Below are 24,783 nucleotides of genomic sequence, written 5' to 3' on the forward strand. Positions count from 1 at the left end.
AGCCAATACGTACATTACCAAGGACGAGACGAAGATGCCAGGTCACAAGCCAATGAAAGATAGGCTAACATTGTTGCTGTGTGCAAATGCAAGTGGCGATTGCAAGATCAAACCCTTGTTAGTGTACCACTCGGACAACCCCCGGGTGTTCAAACGAAATAATATTTGTAAAAGTGCACTACCAGTTATGTGGCGCTCGAACACTAAATCTTGGGTCACAAGACAATTCTTTACTGAGTGGATAAACGAAGTGTTTGCCCCCCAGGTTAAGGCTTACCTCATTGAAAAGAGCTTGCCAATGAAATGTCTTCTGGTTATGGACAATGCTCCTGCACATCCTCCAGGTCTCGAGGATGACTTGAAAGAAGAATACAGCTTTATCAAAATCAAATTCTTGCCCCCCAATACTACTCCCATACTCCAGCCCATGGACCAACAGGTCATTTCAAACTTCAAAAAACTCTATACCAAGGCCCTTTTCAGAAAGTGTTTTGAAGTGACCAGTGACACGAAGTTGACCCTAAAGGAATTCTGGAAGGAACACTTCAGCATCCTCAACTCTGTTAACATGATTGACCAAGCTTGGCGAGGTGTGACCTATAGGACATTGAACTCTGCCTGGCGTAAGCTGTGGCCATCATGTGTCACAGAGAGGGAGTTTGAAGGTTTCCAACCAGAGGCGGGTCCAAGCACTGCTACCCCTGTAATTTCTGATGACACTGATGTCGTTGAGGAAATTGTTGTCATGGGCAGGAGTTTGGGGCTTGAGGTCGACAAGGATGATATTGATGAGCTTGTAGAAAGCCATTCTACCGAGTTGACTGTGGAGGAATTGTTGCACCTGCAACAACAACAGCAGCAGGATCTGATTGTGGAGCAGGAATCTTCAGAAGAGGATGAGGTAAGGGAGGATGTTCCAAGTTCTCTCATCAATGAAATTTGTTCCAAGTGGGCAGATGTGCAGGCTTTTGCTGAAAAATACCACCCAGAAATTGCAGTAGCAAACCGGGCAGTGCATATGTTTAATGATAGTGTCATGTATCATTTTTGAAGAATACTGCAGAGGAGGAAGAAACAATTAACAATAGACCAGTTTTTCACAAAAGAAAAGAAAGCTGCTACATCAAAGCCTGTTTCTCCTCCAAAGAAGAGACAAAGAAGAGAAGAAACCCCTGAAATAGATCTGCCCACCCTTTCATTGGAGAGAGAAACAACTCCTGAAGGAGAACTACCCCGCCACATCATGGAAGGGGACTCTCCTTCCAAGCAGTAACCTCCCCCTTCCATCCTCTCCACATCCATCCCTGTATGCCATCGAACCGCTGCTCAAAGGTATGTTCACTACAGTACAGAAAATGGTTTAAAATTGTTTTATTTTAGTACAGTAAATGGTTTAAAATTGTTTTATAGGATTTTCTGACCAATTTCATACACATTTAGATAATTATTGTTGTTTAGGTACACGTTTTATTAATATTTTGGGCCTGTTCGAGTGCTTGGGAACGGAATAGAATATATACCATTATTTCTTATGGGGAAAAAAAATTCGGTACTCGAACAAATCGGAGGTCGAACACGGATCTCGAACGGATTATGGTCGAGTACCGAGGTATCACTGTACTTGAGTACCTGGCCACAGGTGGCGCTGGTAAATACACCCCCTTCTAGTATTGTGATAGCTGGCGTATCCCTCCATAGAATTCTGTCGGGCAACGGAGTTGACAGCTACATGATTATCGGGTAAGTATATTCAAAAATTTATTTTATTAATAAAAATAACATGTTTATCCTGAATACGTGGATTCTTATGCCCTTCATCGTGAAGTAGGAGATCATACGTTACAGGCTAATCCCCTCGCTACTGCTGCCTCTCCAGTCATTGAGCATGCTCAGAATGAACCTCGCTGCACACCAGCGGAGAAGTGCCATACGCCATCAATTTCGCTATCCTTCAGCTCTCTGAACTCTTATGACCAGCTCTTTGTTTCTGACCTGGGATCTCAAAGTGAGTTTTGGTTATACACCTCTCGGTTTACCTTTTGAGGTTTGTAGAGCATTCTTCAGAGCAGTTTCCTGAGTGTTCACTTGAACACATGCTATAGTGCGCACCAGAGCACCAACCGTTGCCTGAGCTGGCTCCATGGTTAACCTTGCGTAACACCATACCATAGCTGTTCTTGACATCCTACTCTTCTCCGATTCGTGCAACAAAGTTTGGCGCCCACGTACACTTCACAGGAGGCCACGACTTAGGAATGATCAAGTTATGTTGATTAAAGTAAATTTCCATAAGTGTTGTTAAAAGTACAGTAGTCCGTCAGGTTAGGGATAGTCACCGAGTTCAATGGTGTGATTTTATTCCGTGGCCATAGCGCCAGCGTGGTAGTGTGGCGAGCCATCAACAGCACAAAGAGTGCATGGTAGGGGGATACACTCGCTTCCATACTATTCAGGGGATTTCGAGATATGTCCGCCATACGGCAAGTAGTTATGCACCCACCAATAGTAGGAATTGATGATCCATCACTTTACAATATCCCGGTGGAGGTAGGATTGCATGGGGTTTCCCAAGACAGAAACAATATCCTCGATAATTACGGTACGTTGCTTCCTGTAATTGCAAGAAATTTTTAAGAGTAGATTTCAGAATGCAGATGTAGGTAGGAAATCAGGACTTTTTATTCCGACACGTAGTGTGAGCGAGCAACTATAAGACTCCCTGTTTTTTGCTTTTTTGTTTTTAATCCAAAATCGCTTCTACTACTCTTCTGACCAAGAACAGCACTCATTGCACATTCTAACTGATGAACTGTCCTAGCCTTTACACTGAAACACAATGTAAAATCAAACATTTGTATGGTCCTTTCCTCTTGCCCAGCAATGCTGCTTTAAGCAACCTTACTATCTCATACATTCTGCCATCAGAATGAACAGAGCAACCATTTCTATGATTGTTAATACCAACACAATCTGAAAGGTTACACAATATTAATGAAACATAAAATATTAGAGCCACTGAAACACATCCTCTCTCAGTGATGGTAGGACATTGAATTTCATATTGGGTAGGACATTGAATTTCATATTAAAAAGCTTCTATGGCTGTTCAAGCTTTCCCTGAAACATTATCCATATGAATGACTAGGGTTTGTATACCAGGAAGAATTAATATCACTTTCAAGATTCTAAATTTTTAGAGATTTTGTTATATTGCATGGTATGAAATAACTGGCTCACCATTAACCTTTTTACCCCCGGGCTATTTGGAACTTTCCAACCATTAACCCCCAGGGGTTATTTTTTTTTTTCAAGTACATTTTGCAGTATATTTTTTTTCAATATTAAACTTACCCGATAATCATGTAGCTGTCAACTCCGTTGCCCGACAGAATTCTACGGGAGGGATACGCCAGCTATCACTATACTAGAAGGGGGTGTACTCACCAGCGCCACCTGTGGCCAGGTACTGCAGTACTTCTTGTTGACACCACCTCACTTTTTCCTCTGTCGTGCTTCCGGCAAGACGTTCTTGGATACGCTTATGATTTTGGAGTATTGTTCACGGTTTTTGGTGAAGTATTTCTCTAAGATTTCAGCTTTCGCTATACTGGAAACTTTTCTAATTAGCTTAGATAGCTTTTATTTGGTTTTGATTAATGGTTAACGATCTTTTGCTTGATTTGGAATCCCCCTTGACTTGCTCTTTGATTCAAGATGTCTGACCTTTCTCAAGCCCCTCCCCATAGACGATGTAGGTCTTGTGATAGGCGTATTCCGAAGGCCTCGGTTGATCCTCACACCGCTTGTTCTGACTGTAGGGAAAGACCCTGTCAGTTGGAAGATCGATGTGAGGAATGCGCCGGACTTTCGGAACTTGAATTTGTTCGATTCCTTAAATATTCAACCAAGTTAGAGAGAGAGAGAGTTAGGAGGAGTTCTTCTCGCTCTTCGCTTTTTTCCTCACCTCATGATCCTCAACCTTTTCCTCCCCCTGTAGTGGCTACCCCCGAACCTACTATTTGTGCTCAGCCTGATATGTCAGTTGTTTTGCGTGCCATTCAGGCTTTAGGTGACAAAGTGGAATCGGTGGTTAGTGACCATAAGTCTCTTTTGGCAGACGTCAAAGAACTTAAGGTCAAAAGTGCAGTGGGAGGTGATAGTGCCAGTGCTGTGACAAGTGCTAGTGTCAGTGCGGTGCCGAGTGCTAGTGTCAGTGTCAGTGTTGTGCGTGAGGGTACTTCTGTGCGTGCCAGTCGTCCTCCCAGTCCGGGACCTCTTGCAAGCTCCCAAGCCCAGGGGAGAAGCAATGTCGAAGGGCAAAAGGGTTCGGCAGGCCTTGATCGGCGCACAGAAGTATCCTCGGTGGTTGCGGGCGTGTCTTACAGAGACCGTCACTCCCACCCGCAGACGATTGAGCCCATCTTTTACTCGTCTGCAGAAGAAATATCGGGGAGGAGACGCTGGACTCAGGTCTCAAGACCTCTTAAACGTAAAGTCCAGACCTCAAGAGTTCAACAACCCGGATGCAGTCATTGGATTAGCTCTGACTCTCCGCTGTCATCAGGTGACTGTACACCTCCTAAGAGAGGTAAGGCAATACCTCAACAGACCTCATCTTCTGTTAAGGCTTTGCCTCAGCAGACCTTAGCGTCTGCTGATCCCAAGATGACTTTGCTGCAGTCCATGCAGTCGCAGCTTGCGGTCTTAATGCGTGAGTTTCAGGCTGAGAAGGTTGCACCTCCTCCTGCGAGCGCTCCGCCTCACCGCAGTCCAGTCTGCCAGGCGTACGAAGTTGAGGTTCCTCAGGCTACCTTACCGCGTTCTGAGTTGCCAGTTACCAGCGGTGTGCAGCAACCTCAGCCTTCCTTAAGGCAACCTCAACAATGGGAGCAGGAGTCTTATGCTTTACTTCCTCCTCTTCCTCTTGCGGTTAGACCATCGAGGCAACAACCTCTTGAGGTACGACAACCTCTTCCATCCATGAGGCAGCCTCCTCAGCTCTCGCTGCAGCGACCTCAACCCTCCTCAAGGCGAGAGCCTCAACTCTTAAGGCTAGCACCTCAGGAACCTCAACTCGCGAGACAGGAACTGCGTTCTGCGCAGCCGCTACCTCAACTCTCGCAGCTCACACCTCAGGAACCTCAACTCGTTCCTCAGGAACCTGCTACTGCGCATCCGCAACCCTTGCAGCAAGCGCAACTCTTGAGACAGGAAGCTCATGCTAGGAGTCAGCCACCTCAACCCATGCGCCTTCCTTCCTCCACTCTTCTTGATCAGTCTTTGCAGCCTGAACCTCAGGTTTTAACTCAGCAACAAAGACTTGAGGATGAATCCACAAGTGTTTATGCACCCGCTTGTTCAGATTCTGCTGTTCAGCATACCGCTGTTACTTTACCTCTCACTTCGCTACACTCTGGTGATGAGGTTTCTGAGGAGGAAGCTGCGCACCTAGATCCCTCTTCGGACGTGGAGGAACCCAAGTCTTCTCCTCTACCCATTGACTTTCGTAAGGTCCTGGCTCTTTTCAGAGAGGTATACCCGGACCATTTTGTTTCTGCTACCCCCCGCTCTCCTCCATCTGAGTTTTCGCTGGGCATGCAACCGGTTAAGTCAGCCTATACTAAGCTCGTCTTTGCTAGATCCTCTAAGAGAGCTTTAAGAATATTAGGGGATTGGTTGCAGTCCAAACAGCAACTAGGGAAGACTTCCTTTATGTTCCCACCTACTAAGCTCACTTCTAAGGCGGGCGTATGGTATGCCACAGGAGAGGAACCAGGCTTGGGAGTCCCTGCCTCTGCCCAGGCTGATTTCTCAAGTTTGGTCGACTCTCCTCGTAGATCAGCGATGAGGCGCTCTAAGGTCTGCTGGACCTTTTCCGACTTAGACCACTTCTTAAAGGGTGTATTTCGTGCCTTTGAGATTTTCAATTTTCTCGACTGGTGCCTGGGGGCCCTGAGCAAGAAGACCTCCCCTGCGGACAAGGACTCAGCCATGCTTATTATGTCCTGCATGGATAAAGCAATTCGGGATGGATCCGGCGAGCTTGCTTCAATGTTTGTGTCAGGAGTTCTTAAGAAAAGGGAGCAACTTTGCACTTTTCTTTCTTCCAGCATCCCACCTTGTCAAAGGTCTCAACTCCTTTTTGCTCCGCTTTCTAAGTTCTTGTTCCCCGAAGAGCTTATCAAGGATTTGTCTGCGGCCCTGATTCAGAAGGACACTCATGATCTTGTGGCCTCTTCAGCTCGTAAGACTAAGGTTGCTCCCTCAGTTCCCAGGACTTACCGCACCCCAGTGGCTGATACTCCTGCTACAAGGTTTATTCCGCCCTTTCGTGGCAGAGCCCCCAGCCGAGGAAGCTCCCGTCCAGACTCTTCCAGGAGCAGGTCTAGGAAAGGTCCCAAGACTTCAAAAGGCAAACACTGACTCTCCTCCTCTCCAGACAGCAGTAGGAGCCAGACTCAAGACCTTCTGGCAAGCTTGGGAAAGGAGAGGTGCAGACGCCCAGTCTGTCAGGTGGCTAAGGGAGGGTTACAGGATACCATTCTGCCGCAAACCCCCTCTGACCACTTCTCCCATCAACCTCTCTCCCAACTACAAGGAAAAGGACAAGAGGCTAGCGTTGCACCAGGAGGTGTCGCTCTTGTTACAGAAGAAGGCAGTGGTTATAGTCCGGGACCATCAATCCCCGGGCTTCTACAACCGTCTCTTTCTGGTGGCCAAGAAGACAGGAGGCTGGAGACCGGTGCTGGACGTCAGCGCGCTCAATGCTTATGTCACCAAGCAGACGTTCACTATGGAGACGACGAAGTCGGTCCTAGCAGCGGTCAGGCAGGAGGACTGGATGGTCTCGTTGGATCTGAAAGACGCTTACTTTCACGTTCCTATTCATCCAGACTCCCAACCTTTCCTGAGATTCGTTTTTGGAAAGGTTGTGTACCAATTCCAGGCCCTGTGTTTTGGCCTAAGCACAGCTCCTATGGTGTTTACGCATCTGATGAGGAATATTGCAAATTCCTCCACTTATCGGACATCAGAGCCTCCCTTTATTTAGACGACTGGCTGTTGAGAGCCTCCACGAGTCGTCGCTGTCTGGAGAGTCTCAACTGGACTTTGGACTTGATCAAGGAACTGTGTCTATTAGTCAACTTAGAAAAGTCCCAGCTCATTCCCTCCCAATCCATAGTTTACCTGGGAATGGAGATTCGGAGTCAGGATTTTCGGGCTTTTCCATCGGCCCCAAGGATAAGCCAAGCCCTAGAATGCATCCTGAGCATGCTGAAGAGGAACAGTTGCTCGGTGAGACAGTGGATGAGTCTAACAGGGACCCTGTCATCGTTAGCCCTGTTCGTCGAGTTAGGGAGACTCCACCTCCGCCCTCTCCAATTCCATCTAGCAGCTCATTGGGACAAGGATTTGACGCTCGAAGCAGTCTCTATTCCTGTCACCAAAGAGATGAAGACCACTCTCTTGTGGTGGAAGACCAACCTCCTTCTCAAGGAGGGCCTATCGTTAGCGATTCAGACCCCCAATCTTCATCTCTTCTCGGATGCATCAGACTCGGGCTGGGGCGCGACCTTGAACGGAAGGGAATGCTCGGGAACATGGAACAGGGAACAGGAAACGCTCCACATCAACTGTAAGGAGCTGCTGGCAGTTCATATGGCCCTTATGAACTTCAAGTCCCTCCTGCTAGGCAAGGTGGTGGAGGTGAACTCCGATAACACCACAGCCTTGGCTTACATCTCCAAGCAGGGAGGGACCCATTCGAGGAACCTGTACGAGATAGCAAGGGACCTCCTCATTTGGTCAAGAAGTCTAAACCTCACTCTAGTAACGAGGTTCATTCAGGGCAACATGAACGTCTCAGCAGATCGCCTAAGCAGAAAAGATCAAGTCATCCCTACGGAATGGACCCTTCACAAGAGCGTGTGCAACAGACTTTGGACCTTGTGGGGTCAACCTACGATAGATCTGTTTGCCACCTCCATGACCAAGAGGCTTCCGTTGTACTGTTCCCCAGTTCCAGACCCAGCAGCAGTTCATGTGGATGCTTTTCTGCTGAATTGGTCCCATCTCGACCTTTACGCATTCCCACCGTTCAAGATCATCAACAGAGTCATTCAGAAGTTCGTCTCGCACGAAGGGACACGGCTGACGCTGGTTGCTCCCCTTTGGCCTGCAAGAGAATGGTTCACAGAGGTACTACAATGGCTGGTCGACGTTCCCAGGACTCTCCCTCTAAGAGTGGACCTTCTACGTCAACCTCACGTAGACAAGGTACACCCAAACCTCCACGCTCTTCGTCTGACTGCCTTCAGACTGTCGAAAGATTCGCTAGAGCTAGAGGCTTTTCGAAGGAGGGTATCCACTCGTAGAGTCTACCAATCCAAGTGGGAAGTCTTCCGAAGCTGGTGTAGAGCCAATGCAGTTTCCTCTACCAATACCTCTGTAACCCAAATAGCTGACTTCCTATTACATCTAAGGAATGAGAGATCCCTTTCGGCTCCTACGATTAAAGGGTACAGAAGTATGTTGGCTTCAGTTCTCCGCCACAGAGGTTTGGACCTTTCTTCCAACAAGGACCTTCAAGACATCCTTAAATCTTTCGAGACTTCTAAAGAACGTCGTTTATCCACTCCAGGCTGGAATCTAGACGTAGTCTTAAGGTTCCTTATGTCTCCTAGGTTCGAACCTCTCCAGTCAGCTTCCTTCAAGGACCTTACCCTCAAGACTCTTTTCCTCGTCTGCCTTGCAACAGCTAAGAGAGTTAGTGAGGTTCACGCCTTCAGCAAGAACATCGGGTTCACATCCGAATCTGCAACATGTTCTTTACAGCTCGGATTTTTAGCTAAGAATGAACGTCCTTCACGTCCTTGGCCTAGATCGTTCGAAATTCCTAGCCTTTCCAACATGGTGGGTAACGAGCTAGAAAGAGTTCTTTGCCCTGTCAGAGCTCTGAAATATTATCTTAATAGGTCAAAACCTATACGAGGACAGTCAGAAGCCTTATGGTGTGCAATCAAGAAACCTTCGATGCCCATGTCCAAAAACGGAGTTTCGTATTATATAAGGCTTCTGATTAGAGAAGCCCATTCTCACATGAAGGATGAAGACCTTGCTTTGCTGAAGGTAAGGACCCATGAAGTGAGAGCCGTAGCCACTTCGATGGCCTTTAATAAGAACCGTTCTCTGCAGAGCATTATGGATGCAACTTATTGGAGGAGCAAGTCAGTGTTTGCATCATTTTATCTTAAAGATGTCCAGTCTCTTTACGAGAACTGCTACACCCTGGGACCATTCGTAGCAGCGAGTGCAGTAGTAGGTGAGGGCTCAGCCACTACATTCCCTTAATCCCATAACCTTTTTTAACCTTTCTCTTGAATGCTTTTATTGTTGTTTTTTGGGTTGTTACGGTAGGCTAAGAAGCCTTCCGCATCCTTTTTTGATTTGGCGGGTGGTCAATTCATTCTTGAGAAGCGCCTGGGTTAGAGGTTGTGTAGAGGTCCTTTAGTATGGGTTGCAGCCCTGTATACTTTAGCACCTTAGAGTTGATTCAGCCTCCTAAGAGGAACGCTGCGCTCAGTAAGGAAGACGAACTTATTAAAGGCAGAGTAACGGTTCAAGTCGACTTCCTTACCAGGTACTTATTTCATTGTTATTCTGAATAACTGATTATATGAAATACGGGATACTTAGCTATCCTTTAGTCATGTACACTGGTTTTCACCCACCCCCCTGGGTGTGAATCAGCTACATGATTATCGGGTAAGTTTAATATTGAAAAATGTTATTTTCATTAGTAAAATAAATTTTTGAATATACTTACCCGATAATCATGATTTAATTGACCCACCCTTCCTCCCCATAGAGAATCAGTGGACCGAGGAAAAAGTGAGGTGGTGTCAACAAGAAGTACTGCAGTACCTGGCCACAGGTGGCGCTGGTGAGTACACCCCCTTCTAGTATAGTGATAGCTGGCGTATCCCTCCCGTAGAATTCTGTCGGGCAACGGAGTTGACAGCTACATGATTATCGGGTAAGTATATTCAAAAATTTATTTTACTAATGAAAATAACATTTTTCAAATTGCTCTAACAGCCTTAATTTTCATCATAGAGAGGTCAGGTTGGTCTCATTCTCTTGGAAAATGCCTGAAGTTTCTCAAAAAATTATCAAAAATATGCAAAAAAAAAAAAAAAAAATGTAAATAGCAGTTTTTTGCAAGGACATACTGGTACGTCCATGGGGGTAAAGGTATGAGTTTTGTGAAATGTACCAGTACGTCCTTTATGGGTAAAAGTTGTGTACTTCTGAGAGCATATGGATAGATTTTTGTATGGAGGTTCTTTATATAGACCTCAGCTGATACTCTCAAGATATTTATATTATCTTTTGTTGAGAGAAAATTACAGTACTCTTTAATAAGCTTTTGGACACTTGTGAGAATCCCCATGGGGTTTATTGTTGAATTTTATGGGCTCGGAGCCTGCTGGGGGTTCCAAAAGCTCCCAAATTCTATAACTATAGTCCATTTCTTTTAGCGATGCATATTTGCACCGACTCGCAGCGGTGCCCTTTTAGCTCGGAAAAGTTTCGTGATCGCTGATTGGTTGGAATTATCTCGTCCAACCAATCAGTGATCCAGAAACTTTTCCGAGCTAAAAGGGCACCGCTGCGAGTCGGTGCAAATATGCATCGCTAAAAGAAATGGACTATAGCTGTATACATTAATTTGGCTGCAACCTGTGTTTTCACATCACATGTATCATCATTGAAATCTGCAGCAATATTCCTTACGAGAAAAAGCAATTCTAAGCTAATAAATATATTTAACATGGATATACTGTAGTAACATTTATCTCATTTTTTATAACAGGGGCCTTTATTTTCTGTGGTGAGAAGTGACGATTCAGTGTGGACATTGGAGGACAAGAAGCTGATACATTTAGTATTAAGTAAGGCTGACGCTTGCAGCAAAGAGACAGTATGGGAAGGATTGTTAAAGGAAGATTTCTTGGCTGATCCCTGGACGGTACATGAAATGAGAAAGAAGTTGGATTTGGAACGCTTCCAAATTGAGGTAAGTTGATACTAGCAAAGGTGTTTTATGTATATATGAGCTCTTTTTTTCCATTGTGTGATTTTTCTTCTTATGAAGCATGCTGTCAATAAATGTGAATTTATTTTTTGCCTTTGTTATCAGTTAAACTAATGGGATTTTTGTGATGTAGGTCCTCAAGGCCAATACATCCATCCTTCTATTCCTAAACATACTTCCGATCTCACATCTTTTACTCTCTATCGTACTACATCCACGCACATTCAAACACCCCAAAACTAGAGTGCGGGGAGCAGTCACTCTCCCCCCATTTCCATCTCTTTGTCGATGTCTCACAGGATTGTAGATACAGACGAGGGGGTTCCCAGCCCCCTCGTCCCGTCCCTTTTAGTCGCCTCTTACGACACGCAGGGATAACATTGGCGCTATTCTAATTTTTTTTAGGTCCTCAACTTACAGACGTTCGGAGATACAGACATAAATCTCAGATATTGTATAAAAAGTTTTCGTACTATTGTAGGATAATGAAATACTGTAATGAAGCAATATATAATCTAATTCAGTAAGCAAAATGACATTTGCAATAACCTGATACTTATTTTTCAATATTAAACTTACCCGATAATCATGTAGCTGTCAACTCCGTTGCCCGACAGAATTCTATGGAGGGATACGCCAGCTATCACAATACTAGAAGGGGGTGTACTTACCAGCGCCACCTGTGGCCAGGTACTCAATTACTTGTTGTTGACACCTCCTCAATTATTCCTCTGTCGTGCTTCCGGCTAGACGTTCTGGGATACGCTTATGGTCTTCGAGTTTATTCACGGATATTTGGTGAAGTATTCTCTCAGATTAACGGCTGTCGCTTTACTGGAAACCTTCTTATATTAGCTAGATAGCTTTTATATAGTACTGATATAACGGTTAACGATTTTTGCTTGTTTTTGGATCCCCCTTTGGCTAACTCTTTGGATTACAAGATGTCTGACATTTCGCAAGCCCCCTCCCATAGACGATGTAGGTCTTGCAATAGGCGTATTCCGAAGGCCTCGGTAGATCCTCACACCGCTTGTTCTGACTGTAGGGACAGGCCCTGTCAGTTAGAAAATCGATGTGAGGAATGCGCCGGACTTTCGGAATTGGAATTTGTCCGTCTTTTAAAATATTCAACTAAGTTAGAGAGAGGTAGAGTTAGGAGGAGTTCTTCTCACTCTTCACTGTTTTCCTCACCTCATGATCCCCTACCTTTTCCTACCCCTGTAGTGGCTACCCCCGAACCTACTGTGTGCCCTCCGCCTGATATGTCAGTTGTTTTGCGTGCTATTCAGGCTTTAGGCGATAAAGTAGAGTCAGTGGTAAGTGACCATAAGTCTCTGATGGCCGAAGTTAAAGAACTGAAGGTCAAGAGTGCAGTGGGTGGAGTTAGTGCCAGTGCTGTGACGAGTGCTAGTGTCGGTGCAGTGCCAAGTGCTAGTGTTAGTGCCAGTGTGGTGCGTGAGGATTTTTCTGTGCGAGCCAGTCGTCCTCCCAGTCCGGGACCTCTTGCAAGCTCCCATGCCCAGGGGAGAAGCAATGTCGAAGGGCATAAGGGTTCGGCAGGCCTTGTTAGGCGCACAGAACTATCCTCGGTGGTTGCGGGCGTGTCTTCCAAAGACCGTCACTCCCACCTGCAGACGATTGAGCCCGTCTTATTCTCGTCCGCTGATCAACTGTCAGGGAAGAAACGTTGGTCTCAGGTCTCGAGACCGCTTAAACGTAGAGTCCAGTCCGCGAGTGCTCAGCCAGGTTGCAGTCATTGGCTCAGCTCTGACTCGCCTCAGTCATCTGTCGACTGTACTCCGCCCAAGAGGAGTAAGGTTCTGCCACAACAGAGCTCGACTGTTAAGGCTTTACCTCAGTCTACTATTGTTTCTGCCGATCCCAAGTGGACCCTGCTTCAGTCCATGCAAGCACAGCTTTCGGACTTGATGCGTGAGTGTCGGGCTGAGAGTGTTGCACCTCCGCCTCCGCCTACACTCCCTCCGCCTGTTCTCGCTCCGCCTGTGCTCGCCCCGCCTGCGCTCGCTCCGCCTGGTCGCAGCACCATCTGCCAGGCGTACGATGTTGAACCACTTTCTGAGTTCGCTGTTCCCAGTGGTGTTCAGCCTCAGCCTTCTTTAAGGCAACCTTTGCTTTGGGATCAGGAGAGTTATTCCACTCTTCCTCCGCCTCCCCTTGCTGCTCCACCAGTGGTGCAACTCTCGGTTGGGGTACAACAACCTCTCCCTTCCATGAGTCAGTCTGCTCAGCCATCGCTGCAGCGAGCTCATCCCTCCTCAAGGCAAGCTCCTCTACACCCTGGACTTGCGCCTCAGGAACCTCAGCTTGCGAGAACTTTACCTTGTTCTGCGCAGCCTCAACCTCATCATGCTCCGCTCATCTCACAGGAACAGGAACGGACTACTCCGCCTCCGTCCTCCGCTCAGCAAGCGCAATCCTTGGGTTCAACCTCTCTTGCTAGGAGTCAACCTCCTTCACCCATGCGCCTTCCTTCTGCTTCGTCTGTTGTTCAGCCTTTGCAGTCTGAGCCTCAGGTTTTCCCTCAACAGTTACTGGAAGAGGAAACCACTGTTATTGTTCCTACCCGTTCTGACTCTGCGGTTCAGCATTCTTGTCCGATCTCTTCGCTACACTCTGGTGATGAGGTGTCGGATGATGAGGAGGCACACCTTGATCCCTCATCAGACGTGGACGAATCCAAGCTTTCTCCACAGTCTATTGATTTTCGTAAGGTCTTGGCTCTACTCAGGGAGATTTACCCAGACCACTTTGTCTCTGCTATTCCCCGCTCTCCACCATCTGAGTTTTCGCTGGGCGTACAACAAGCTAAGTCCTCCTATACTAAGCTTGTCCTAGCTAGATCCTCTAAGAGGGCTTTAAGGATCTTAGGGGAGTGGCTGCAGTCTAAACAACACCTTGGCAAGACTTCCTTCTTGTTCCCTCCAACGAAGCTCACTTCGAAAGCGAGCGTTTGGTATGCCACAGGGGAAGCACCAGGCTTGGGAGTACCTGCCTCTGCCCAGGCTGACTTCTCAAGTCTGGTGGACTCGCCTCGGAGAACTGCTATGAGACGCTCGAAGGTTTGTTGGACCTTCTCAGACCTGGATCACTTACTGAAAGGGATGTTCAGAGCATTTGAAATGTTCAACTTTCTCGACTGGTGCCTGGGGGCCCTCAGCAAGAAAACCTCTCCTGCGGACAAAGATTCTGCCATGCTATTAATGTCCTGCATGGATAAGGCCATCAGAGATGGATCGGGCGAGCTAGCGTCGTTGTTTGTATCAGGGGTGTTAAAGAAAAGGGAACAACTGTGTACCTTCCTTTCCGCCAGCATTACACCTTGCCAACGGTCACAACTCCTTTTTGCTCCGCTCTCGAAGTTCCTCTTTCCCGAAGAGCTAGTTAAGGACTTGTCTGCTGCCCTGATACAAAAGGATACGCACGATCTTGTAGCCTCATCGGCTCGTAAGTCTAAGGTTGCCACCTCAGTCCCCAAGACTTATCGCTCCCCAGTGGCTGATACCCCGGCTACGAGGTTCATACCGCCCTTTCGTGGTAGAGCCCCCAGCCGAGGAAGCTCCCGTCCAGACTCTCACAGGAGCAAGTCTAGGAAAGGATCCAGGACATCTAAGGGAAAGAACTGACTCTCCGTTTCTCCAGACAACAGTAGGAGCCAGACTCAAGATCTTCTGGCGAGCCTGGGAGAAGAGAGGTGCAGACGCACAGTCTGTCAGTTGGCTGAGGAACGGTTACAGGATTCCATTCTGCCTCAAACCACCTCTGACCACATCGCCCATCAACCTCTCTCCCAACTACAAAGAAGAGGACAAGAGGCTAGCATTGCAACAGGAGGTGTCGCTACTTGTGCAGAAGAAGGCAGTGGTTATAGTCCGGGACCATCAATCCCCGGGCTTCTACAACCGTCTCTTTCTTGTGGCCAAGAAGACAGGAGGTTGGAGACCGGTGCTGGACGTCAGCTCTCTCAACGAGTATGTCACCAAGCAGACGTTCACGATGGAGACGACCAAGTCGGTCTTAGCAGCGGTCAGACAGGAGGACTGGATGGTCTCGTTGGACTTGAAAGATGCATACTTTCACGTTCCCATTCATCCAGACTCCCAACCTTTCCTGAGATTCGTTTTCGGAAAGGTTGTCTATCAGTTCCAAGCCCTGTGTTTTGGCCTAAGCACAGCTCCTATGGTCTTTACTCATCTGATGAGGAATGTAGCGAAATTCCTACACTTGTCGAACATCAGAGCCTCCCTCTACCTAGACGACTGGCTGTTGAGAGCCTCCACGAGTCGTCGTTGTCTGGAGAACCTCACTTGGACTTTAGACTTAATCAGAGACCTAGGTCTATTAGTCAATATAGAGAAATCTCAACTCATTCCCTCCCAATCCATTGTGTACCTGGGAATGGAGATTCGGAGTCAGGATTTTCGGGCTTTTCCATCGGCCCCCAGGATAAGCCAAGCCCTAGAGTGCATCATGAGCATGCTGAAGAGGAGCAATTGCTCAGTGAGACAGTGGATGAGTCTCACAGGGACCCTCTCATCACTGGCCCTGTTTGTCGAGCTAGGAAGACTCCACCTCCGCCCTCTTCAATTCCATCTTGCTGCTCATTGGGACAAGGGCTCGACTCTAGAAGCAGTCTCTATCCCTATCAACCAAGAGATGAAGACCACTCTCCTGTGGTGGAAGCACAATCTCCTTCTCAAGGAGGGTCTATCATTGGCCATTCAGACCCCCAATCTTCATCTCTTCTCAGATGCATCGGACTCGGGCTGGGGTGCGACCTTGGACGGACGGGAATGCTCGGGAGTATGGAACGAGGAACAAGGATTACTCCACATCAACTGCAAGGAACTGCTAGCAGTTCATCTAGCCCTGTTGAACTTCAAGTCCCTCCTGCTAGGCAAAGTGGTGGAGGTGAACTCAGACAACACCACAGCCTTGGCTTACATCTCCAAGCAAGGAGGGACCCATTCGAGGAGCCTTTACGAGATCGCAAGGGACCTCCTCATTTGGTCAAGAGGTCTAAACCTCACTCTGGTCACGAGGTTCATCCAGGGCGATATGAATGTTTCAGCGGATCGCCTAAGCAGAAGGAATCAGGTCATTCCCACGGAATGGACCCTCCACAAGAGTGTGTGCAACAGACTTTGGACCTTGTGGGGTCAACCTACCATAGATCTGTTTGCCACCTCCATAACCAAGAGACTTCCGCTATATTGTTCCCCTGTTCCAGACCCTGCAGCAGTTCATGTGGATGCTTTTCTGCTGAACTGGTCCCATCTCGACCTGTACGCATTCCCTCCGTTCAAGATAATAAACAAAGTTCTGCAAAAATTCGTCTCGCACGAAGGGACACGGCTGACGCTGGTTGCTCCCCTTTGGCCTGCAAGAGAATGGTTCACAGAGGTACTTCAATGGCTAGTCGACTTCCCCAGGACTCTACCTCTAAGAGTGGACCTTCTACGTCAACCTCACGTAGACAGGTTGCACCCAAACCTCCACGCTCTTCGGCTGACTGCCTTCAGACTGTCGAAAGATTCGCTAGAGCTAGAGGCTTTTCGAAGGAGGCAGCCAGTGCGATTGCCAGAGCTAGAAGAGTTTCCACTCGTAGAGTCTACCAGTCTAAGTGGGAGGTCTTCCGAAGCTGGTGTAGAGCCAATTCAATATCCTCTACCAATACCTCTGTGATCCAAATAGCTGACTTCCTTCTACATCTTAGGAATGAGAGATCCCTTTCAGCGCCTACGATTAAAGGATATAGGAGCATGTTGGCTTCAGTTCTCCGCCACAGAGGTTTGGACCTGTCTTCCAACAAGGACCTTCAAGACATTCTCAAGTCTTTTGAGACGTCTAAAGAACGTCGTCTTTCCACTCCAGGCTGGAATCTAGACGTAGTCTTAAGGTTCCTTATGACATCTAGGTTCGAACCTCTCCAGTCAGCTTCCTTTAAGGACCTTACCCTCAAGACACTTTTTCTCGTCTGCCTTGCAACAGCTAAGAGAGTCAGTGAGGTTCATGCCTTCAGCAAGAACATTGGTTTCACAACCGAATCTGCAACATGTTCTTTTCAGCTTGGATTCCTAGCAAAGAACGAGCTTCCTTCACGTCCTTGGCCTAGATCGTTCGAAATACCTAGCCTCTCCAACATGGTAGGTAACGAACTAGAGAGAGTTCTTTGCCCTGTCAGAGCTCTCAAATATTATCTTAAGAGGTCTAAACCTATTCGAGGACAGTCAGAAGCCTTATGGTGTGCCATCAAGAAACCCTCGAGACCCATGTCCAAGAATGGGCTTTCGTACTATATAAGGCTTCTGATCAGAGAAGCACATTCTCACTTAAGGAGGAAGACCTTGCATTGCTGAAGGTAAGGACTCACGAAGTAAGAGCTGTAGCTACTTCGATGGCCTTTAACAAAAACCGTTCTCTGCAGAGCATAATGGATGCAACCTATTGGAGGAGCAAGTCAGTGTTTGCATCATTTTATCTGAAAGATGTCCAGTCTCTTTACGAGAACTGCTACACCCTGGGACCATTCGTAGCAGCGAGTGCAGTAGTAGGTGAGGGCTCAGCCACTACATTCCCTTAATCCCATAACCTTTTTTAACCTTTCTCTTGAATACTTTTATTGTTGTTTTTATGGTTGTTACGGTAGGCTAAGAAGCCTTCCGCATCCTTGGATTTGGCGGGTGGTCTATTCATTCTTGAGAAGCGCCTGGGTTAAAGGTTTGGTAGAGGTCCTTTAGTAGGGGTTGCAACCCCGTGTACTTTGGCACCTTTGGGTTGATTCAGCCTCCAAGAGGAACGCTGCGCTCAGTAAGGAAGACGAACTTTAAATAAAGAGGCAGAGTAACGGTTCTATTCGACTTCCTTACCAGGTACTTATTATTTCATTGTTATTTGAGATAACTGTTATATGAAATACGGGATACTTAGCTATCCTTTAATCTTGTACACTGGTTTTCACCCACCTCCCTGGGTGTGAATCAGCTACATGATTATCGGGTAAGTTTAATATTGAAAAATGTTATTTTTATTAATAAAATAAATTTTTGAATATACTTACCCGATAATCATGATTTAATCGACCCTCCCTTCCTCCCCAGAGAGAACCAGTGGACCGAGGAATAATTGAGGAGGTGTCAACAACAAGTAATTGAGTACCTGGCCACAGGTGGCGCTGGTAAGTACACCCCCTTCTAGTATTGTGATAGCTGGCGTATCCCTCCATAGAATTCTGTCGGGCAACGGAGTTGACAGCTACATGATTATCGGGTAAGTATATTCAAAAATTTATTTTATTAATAAAAATAACATTTCATAAGAAATTGGGCTATTTGTTGACTTATGCCACTAGAAATAATAGGCATGGGAGTTAGGTTATGCGAACCCTAGGCCAAAATTCGACTTACAAACCGCTTCATGAAGCCTATTAAGTTTGTATATTGAGGACCTTCTGTAATTGTTATCAGATGAACATAAAAGTGAGTTTTTTTATTATCAGGTAAACGTAAAGTAGACAAATAATGCTATATTATTTAATAACACCAATGAGAAAATCAATACTGTTATGACTTAAAAGGAAATGTAAACCAGTATGCTTAATTCAAAACATGAAATAATCTTGCAATTCTTATATATTGTGCTTTTCCAACATTGTTATCCTGGTTTTGATGACTAGATAACACTTCAATACCATTATTATCACTAGCTAAGGTCCAACCCTAGTTGGAAAAGCAGGATGCTATAAGCCCAAGGGCTCCAGCAGGGAAAAATACCCCAGTGAAGAAAGGAAATAAGATAAACTTTATTTAAAGTAATAACAAATTAAAATGAAATATTTTAAAAACAGTAACAACAATAAAACAATGAACTATTTTAAGAACAGTAACAACATTAAAACAGATCTTACATATATAAACTATAAAAAGAGACTTTTGTTCAACAGGAAAGTATTTGCTGTAAGTTTGAACTTTTGAAGTTCTACTAACTCAATTACCCAATTAGGAAAATCATTTCACAACTTGGTCATAGCTCAAATAAAACTTCTAGAATACTGTGTACTATTGAGCCTCATGTTGGATAAGGCCTGACTATTAGAATTAACTGTTACTTAGTAATAGGAACAGGGTGGGAAGATCTGAATGTAAAGGATGGTCAGAATTATGAAAAATCTTATGCAACATGCATAACAGATTAATTGAAGGACTATGCTAGAGATTATTATCTAGATCAGGAATAAGAAATTTAATAGACCGTAAGTTCCTGTCCAACAAATTAAGAAGTGAATCAGCAGCAGAAGATCAGACAGGAGAACAATACTCGAAACAAGGTAGAATGAAAGAATTAAAACACTTCTTCAGAATAGACTGATCACCGAAAATCTTGAAAACTCTCGATAAGCCAATTTTTTCGTGCAATTGAAGAGGAGGCAGACCTGATGTGTTTCTCTAAAGTAAATTTGTTGTAAAATTTTAAAAGTCATGTAGAGTTAAAGAAACATTATCCATGCTAGGTAGTAGGTTGGCCAGAGCACCAACCACCAGATGAGATACTACCGTTAGAGAGTTATTTGGTCTGTTGACTTGTCAAACAGTACTGCATTGGATCCCTCTCTCTGGTTATAGTTAATATTTCCTTTGCCTACACATACACTGAATAGTCTGGCCTATTCTTTCTACATTCTCTTCTGTCCTCGTACACCTGACAACATTGAGGTTACCTAACAATTCTTTGCTGAAGGGGTTAACTACTGCACTGTAATTGTTCAACGGCTACTTTCCTCTTGATAAGGGCAGAAGAGATTTTAATTACGGTAAGCAGCTCTTCAAGAGGGACACTCCAAAATCAAATCATTGTTCTCTAGTCTTGTGTAGTGCCATAGCCTCTGGATTTCTCTTCCTCTTGATTTTACTGAAATTTTCTTAGTATATTAATATGAAGGATCAAATTTAATGCTGTTACAGTATTGTTCTTGAAATATCTTTATTTTGATTGTTTATTACTTCTCTTGTAGTTTATTTATTTGTTTTCTCTCCATACTGGGCTATTTTTCCCTGTTGGAGCCCTTGGGTTTATGGCATTCTACTTTTCTAACTAGGTTTGTAGCTTAGCAAGTGATAATAATATTTTTAATAATATTAATAATGTAGAGTGGTAGAAGTTTTGCTCTGGACCTTTTGTTTAAAGGAAAAAGGGGTTTTGACAAAGGAAAAGTTGATTTTTGTTAGTGGGGGGGAGAATCTGTGTGATCCGCAAGGACTATCATGTTTAAGTTTAGAACAGGGAATCCAATATGACATGAAATACCAAAGAACCCTGTTCCAGGGCCAGTGTATCGTCGTAAAAAGTGTGGACTCGGATAGTATAGGCGAGACCCACGGGTTTGGGCACTATTGAATTAGGCAAAGCAACTCCAATGGTGAAATTGTTCTGTTTACTGATGACACGTTAACATGAGAACCAACACTAATACTGGAGGCAATACTACATAGGTGCTAGTTTGCACCCAGGCACTGTCTTTCATTTGTTCCTACACAAATGCAAACACAAAGACTCATCCTTTAATAGGAGAGTGATATCAGTAAAGCTGAAACTTGTCTGTTAAGATTTGGTACAAAGTAATGGTAGTTACTGGATGGTGGTGGGGAAGCCATGCCCTCTCACCATTGTTCCTGTACAGGAACAAGTACTGTGTAATTTCCTTGGAAAGTTAAACCACCCAGATTTTGGTTCACTGGAACTTCCTTCCCCTTAAGGACGAGCCTCCCTATCAAAGGGAATGTTTTGTATTCGTGTTGGAACACATCATAAATTTGTAAAGGTATTTGCATTTATTTTAATCATACTAAAGTTACAGTTCCCACCTCAGCTACCCGTCAAGTCCCAGGCCTTAAGGTCAAAAGTGATTGTCTAGCTGACTGATGAGTGGGCTGGATTTCTCCATCACTTGTTGGTAGTTATAGCTACCTTGTTAGATTTTTAAAGGCTCTTCTAGTTTTGCTGGAGTCACTCATCTTAGCTCATATACATACATACATATACCAAGGCACTTCCTCCAATTTTGGGGGGTAGCCGACATCAACAAATGAAACAAAAACAAAAAGGGGACCTCTACTCTCTACGTTCCTCCCAGCCTAACAAGGGACTCAACCGAGTTCAGCTGGTACTGCTAGGGTGCCACAGCCCACCCTCCCCCGTTATCCACCACAGATGAAGCTTCATAATGCTGAATCCCCTACTGCTGCTACCTCCGCGGTCATCTAAGGCATCGGAGGAAGCAGCAGGGCCTACTGGAACTGCGTCACAATCGCTCGCCATTCATTCCTATTTCTAGCACGCTCTCTTGCCTCTCTCACATGTATCCTCCTATCACCCAGAGCTTCCTTCACTCCATCCATCCATATAGTGTGGAAAAAAGCAAATTAATTTGAAAGTTTATGATTTTGTGCTTATCTTTAGTGTTGGTGTTCAATTACGAATCATCATGGAAAACTCAAGTCTAACTAATACAGCAAAGAATACATCCTATGAAATAATTGACCTCTGGAAGAGAGAGAGAGAGACATTAACATTATGTAAGATAAAGAGCAAAACTTTAGTGTAGATCTTCACAAGAAAATTTTAAGCTACTTTTCACCAGCAGTTTTTGACAGCAACATTTCTGGTGAATTTATTAACCATACAAGAAAAGTTTGATTAGCTATAGTTAAAGTAAAAGGTATGGTGAAAATTTTGTTCAAAATTTTAAGATAATGTTTAAATTGTGTGCATAAGTTTTAGTGTCTTAGGAATCCATACTGTCAACTGATGCTGTCTCATCTTTATTTATTTTTTTAAGAAAAATAGGCTCTTGACTAGATATCCCGAGTAAAGGGCTTTCTATTGACTGCATGAAATGTCATATACCAAATACATTTGAAATTGGTTTGCTCAAGATTTGGATTTTGGTGTTATATGAAACTTTAAGTTTATTGTTACCTGAAGAAGTGTTTTAATGCTTTCATTCTACCTTGTTTTGAGTATTGTTCTCCTGTCTGGTCTTCAGCTGCTGATTCTCATCTTAATTTGTCGGACAGAAACTTACGGTCTATTAAATTTCTTATTCCTGATCTAGATATTAATCTTTGGCACCGTCGTTAAATTAGTTCATTATGCATGTTGCATAAGATTTTTCATAACTCTGACCATCCTTTACATTCAGATCTCCCTGGACAATTCTATCCTGTTCGTAATACTAGGCAGGCAGTTAATTCTAATAGCCAGGCCTTCTCCATCATGAGGCTCATTACTACGCAGTACTCTAGAAGTTTTTTTCCAGCTGTTACCAAGTTGTGGAATGATCTTCCTAATCGGGTAGTTGAATCAGTAGAACTTCAAAAGTTCAAAGTTGGAGCAAATGCTTTTTTGTTGACCAGGCGGACATGAGTCTTTTTATAGTTTATTTATGACATATTTGTTTTTGATGTTGTTTATAGTTTATATGTGATATGTCTGTTTTGATGTTGTTACTTTTTTTAGAATGATTTATTGTTAATTTGTTCTCTTCATTTATTTATTTCCTTATTTCCTTTCCTCACTGGGCTATTTTTCCCTGTTGGAGCCCCTGGGCTTATAGCATCTTGCTTTTCCAACTAGGGTTGGAGCTTGGATAGTAATAATAATAATAATGATGGTAAAGTTTATATTTAGATTATATAATCAATTTTATTCATCTTACTAGATATATTACTATGAGAGAGTTTTGGAGTATTTGTAGAGTGTAATTTTCCCAATCAAATGATTCTTGAACAAATTATTATTGTTGTTTATACATTTTTCCTCACCAGAACCCAGGGTTTGACTTTAGTGGTGCTACTCTAAAGAAAGGATATGACACTGTGCCAGGTTCCGCACTGCAGTCGTGGGAAGAGAAGCAGAAGGCAATTGCCGAGAAGAAAAACAAAAGCAATCAGCTTAACGAAGGGGAAACGAGTCAAGAGAAAAGCTGATTGTTTATGGTTGACGCAAATATATTTTGGAAGGACTTTTGTAATACTGTATTCTATTTATGACTAACATGGTAAAAGAATATTCCAAGTAGAAATCTTTTTACACAGTAGTTTAGATCATAATATTTATATGATGTATGCGTTATACAGTATTTATATTGCTATATTTTAATTTAAGATGTAGCTAGACAGTTTTAAGATGAGTTTTATGGAACAGTGAAAGAGAACAAGAGGTTTTATTTTGGCTATGATTTGCTAGAAGTGAAGTTGATATTTAACAGATCTTTGGTTATATTGCAATCTAATCAAAACAATTTCATGATTAGGGAAGAGAAGGAAAAGTTTAAGATTGTTTAATTTCTTACTCCAATTGAAAGAAACATTTTGCCAAAAAAGATTTGGTATTTCAGGTTGTTAAATATACGGTAGCAATTTAAACCTAAATTAATATCTTGGTACCAGTGTGATGACTGGACAAAGAAAATATGTCGGAAGTAGATTCAAGTTTGTTTTGACAAGCAGTGAACTTGAATGAGCAGGGGAATTTTAAAGTTTGATAGTTTCCGAATTATTGTAGCAATTTCACTTATGTTCCTTTAATAATACAGTAAATTCCTACCAGAAAACTTTTCCTAATACTTCATGATCTACAAATGCAGAAGTAGTTATTGTAAAATTGTCAAGAACTAAAAAAAAATTGGATTTCAATAAAATTATTGGTGATTTGTCAACATTTTTATCATGTTTTCTGTAAAATATGAAATATTAAAAGTTGTGAAAAAATTCAGTTTGGTATTGGTTACAAAATAAATTAGCGCCTAAAAGCTTACTTTAGGTTTTATCTTTGCCAAGAGGTGTTATAAACATTGCAAAATTTCCTATTTAACATTTTGACAAAACACCAATTTGGGAAACAAATTCCTGGAAGTATGTTCTATTAGTTTGCACTAGGAAAGCTGGTAGTTGTTGGTATAGTAGTGTCGAGTAGGTATGGTAACAGAAAAATTTCAAGATGTCCAAAATAGGTGGTAAAGTAAAAGAAAAATACTAGCCTCCCTTAATTGCTTACATATCTGAACCTGACAGAAAAATAGCTTGAAGTAACACCCTTAAAATATATTGGAGTTACATAGAAAACTTTTTAGTATATTTTGAGTCATATTGAGTAGTTTTTGATAAGTATCAACAGTGGAAAATGTTAGTTACATTGAAAACTTTTTAGTATATTTTGAGTCATGTTGAGTAGTTTTTGATAAGTATCAACAGTGAAAAATGTTGGAGTTACATTGAAAACTTTTTAGTATACTTTGTGTCCCATTCAGTAGTTTTTGACAAGTATCAACAGTAACATTGTGTAAGAATGTTATATTGTTGAAATAATAAACTCAATTTTGTCAACCCATGAGTCTTTCCTTTCATGAACGAGGCTTATGAAATGAGAACAAGCAAAGACATGTAGAAAATATAGTAGAAAAATATTATTCCAAACAATTCAATCAGTACCGCAAATGGATAATACTGCTCAAAAGAAGAAAAAAAAAGGAGCAAGAATATAGTTTTTCATACTTAAATTACCATTTCGAATACAAATTCATGATCAGCTTCATTCTAAATTGGGGGTCTGCATAAATTCTAGACACATTGAGTATATAGAATATAATGAAAAGAAGATGAAAAATG

The 24,783-nt window shown here is 43.7% G+C and overlaps 1 protein-coding gene across 4 annotated transcripts in view; it reads left to right on the forward strand.

The window, feature by feature from the left end:
* Window positions 1-24,503, forward strand: part of LOC137643819 (nudC domain-containing protein 2-like) — a 58,124-nt gene extending 33,621 nt beyond the window's left edge. For all 4 annotated transcript variants that reach the window (XM_068376514.1, XM_068376513.1, XM_068376512.1 and 1 more), the window contains exons 3-4: window positions 10,877-11,080; window positions 22,942-24,503. In XM_068376514.1, coding sequence (XP_068232615.1) covers window positions 10,877-11,080; window positions 22,942-23,103 — 366 coding nt within the window. In that variant the 3' untranslated portion in view covers window positions 23,104-24,503. The remainder of the gene's footprint in view (window positions 1-10,876; window positions 11,081-22,941) is intronic.
* The last annotated feature ends 280 nt before the right edge of the window (window positions 24,504-24,783 follow it).

The sequence above is a fragment of the Palaemon carinicauda genome, chromosome 7 (genome assembly GCF_036898095.1).
Source record: "Palaemon carinicauda isolate YSFRI2023 chromosome 7, ASM3689809v2, whole genome shotgun sequence".
NCBI lineage: Eukaryota > Metazoa > Arthropoda > Malacostraca > Decapoda > Palaemonidae > Palaemon > Palaemon carinicauda.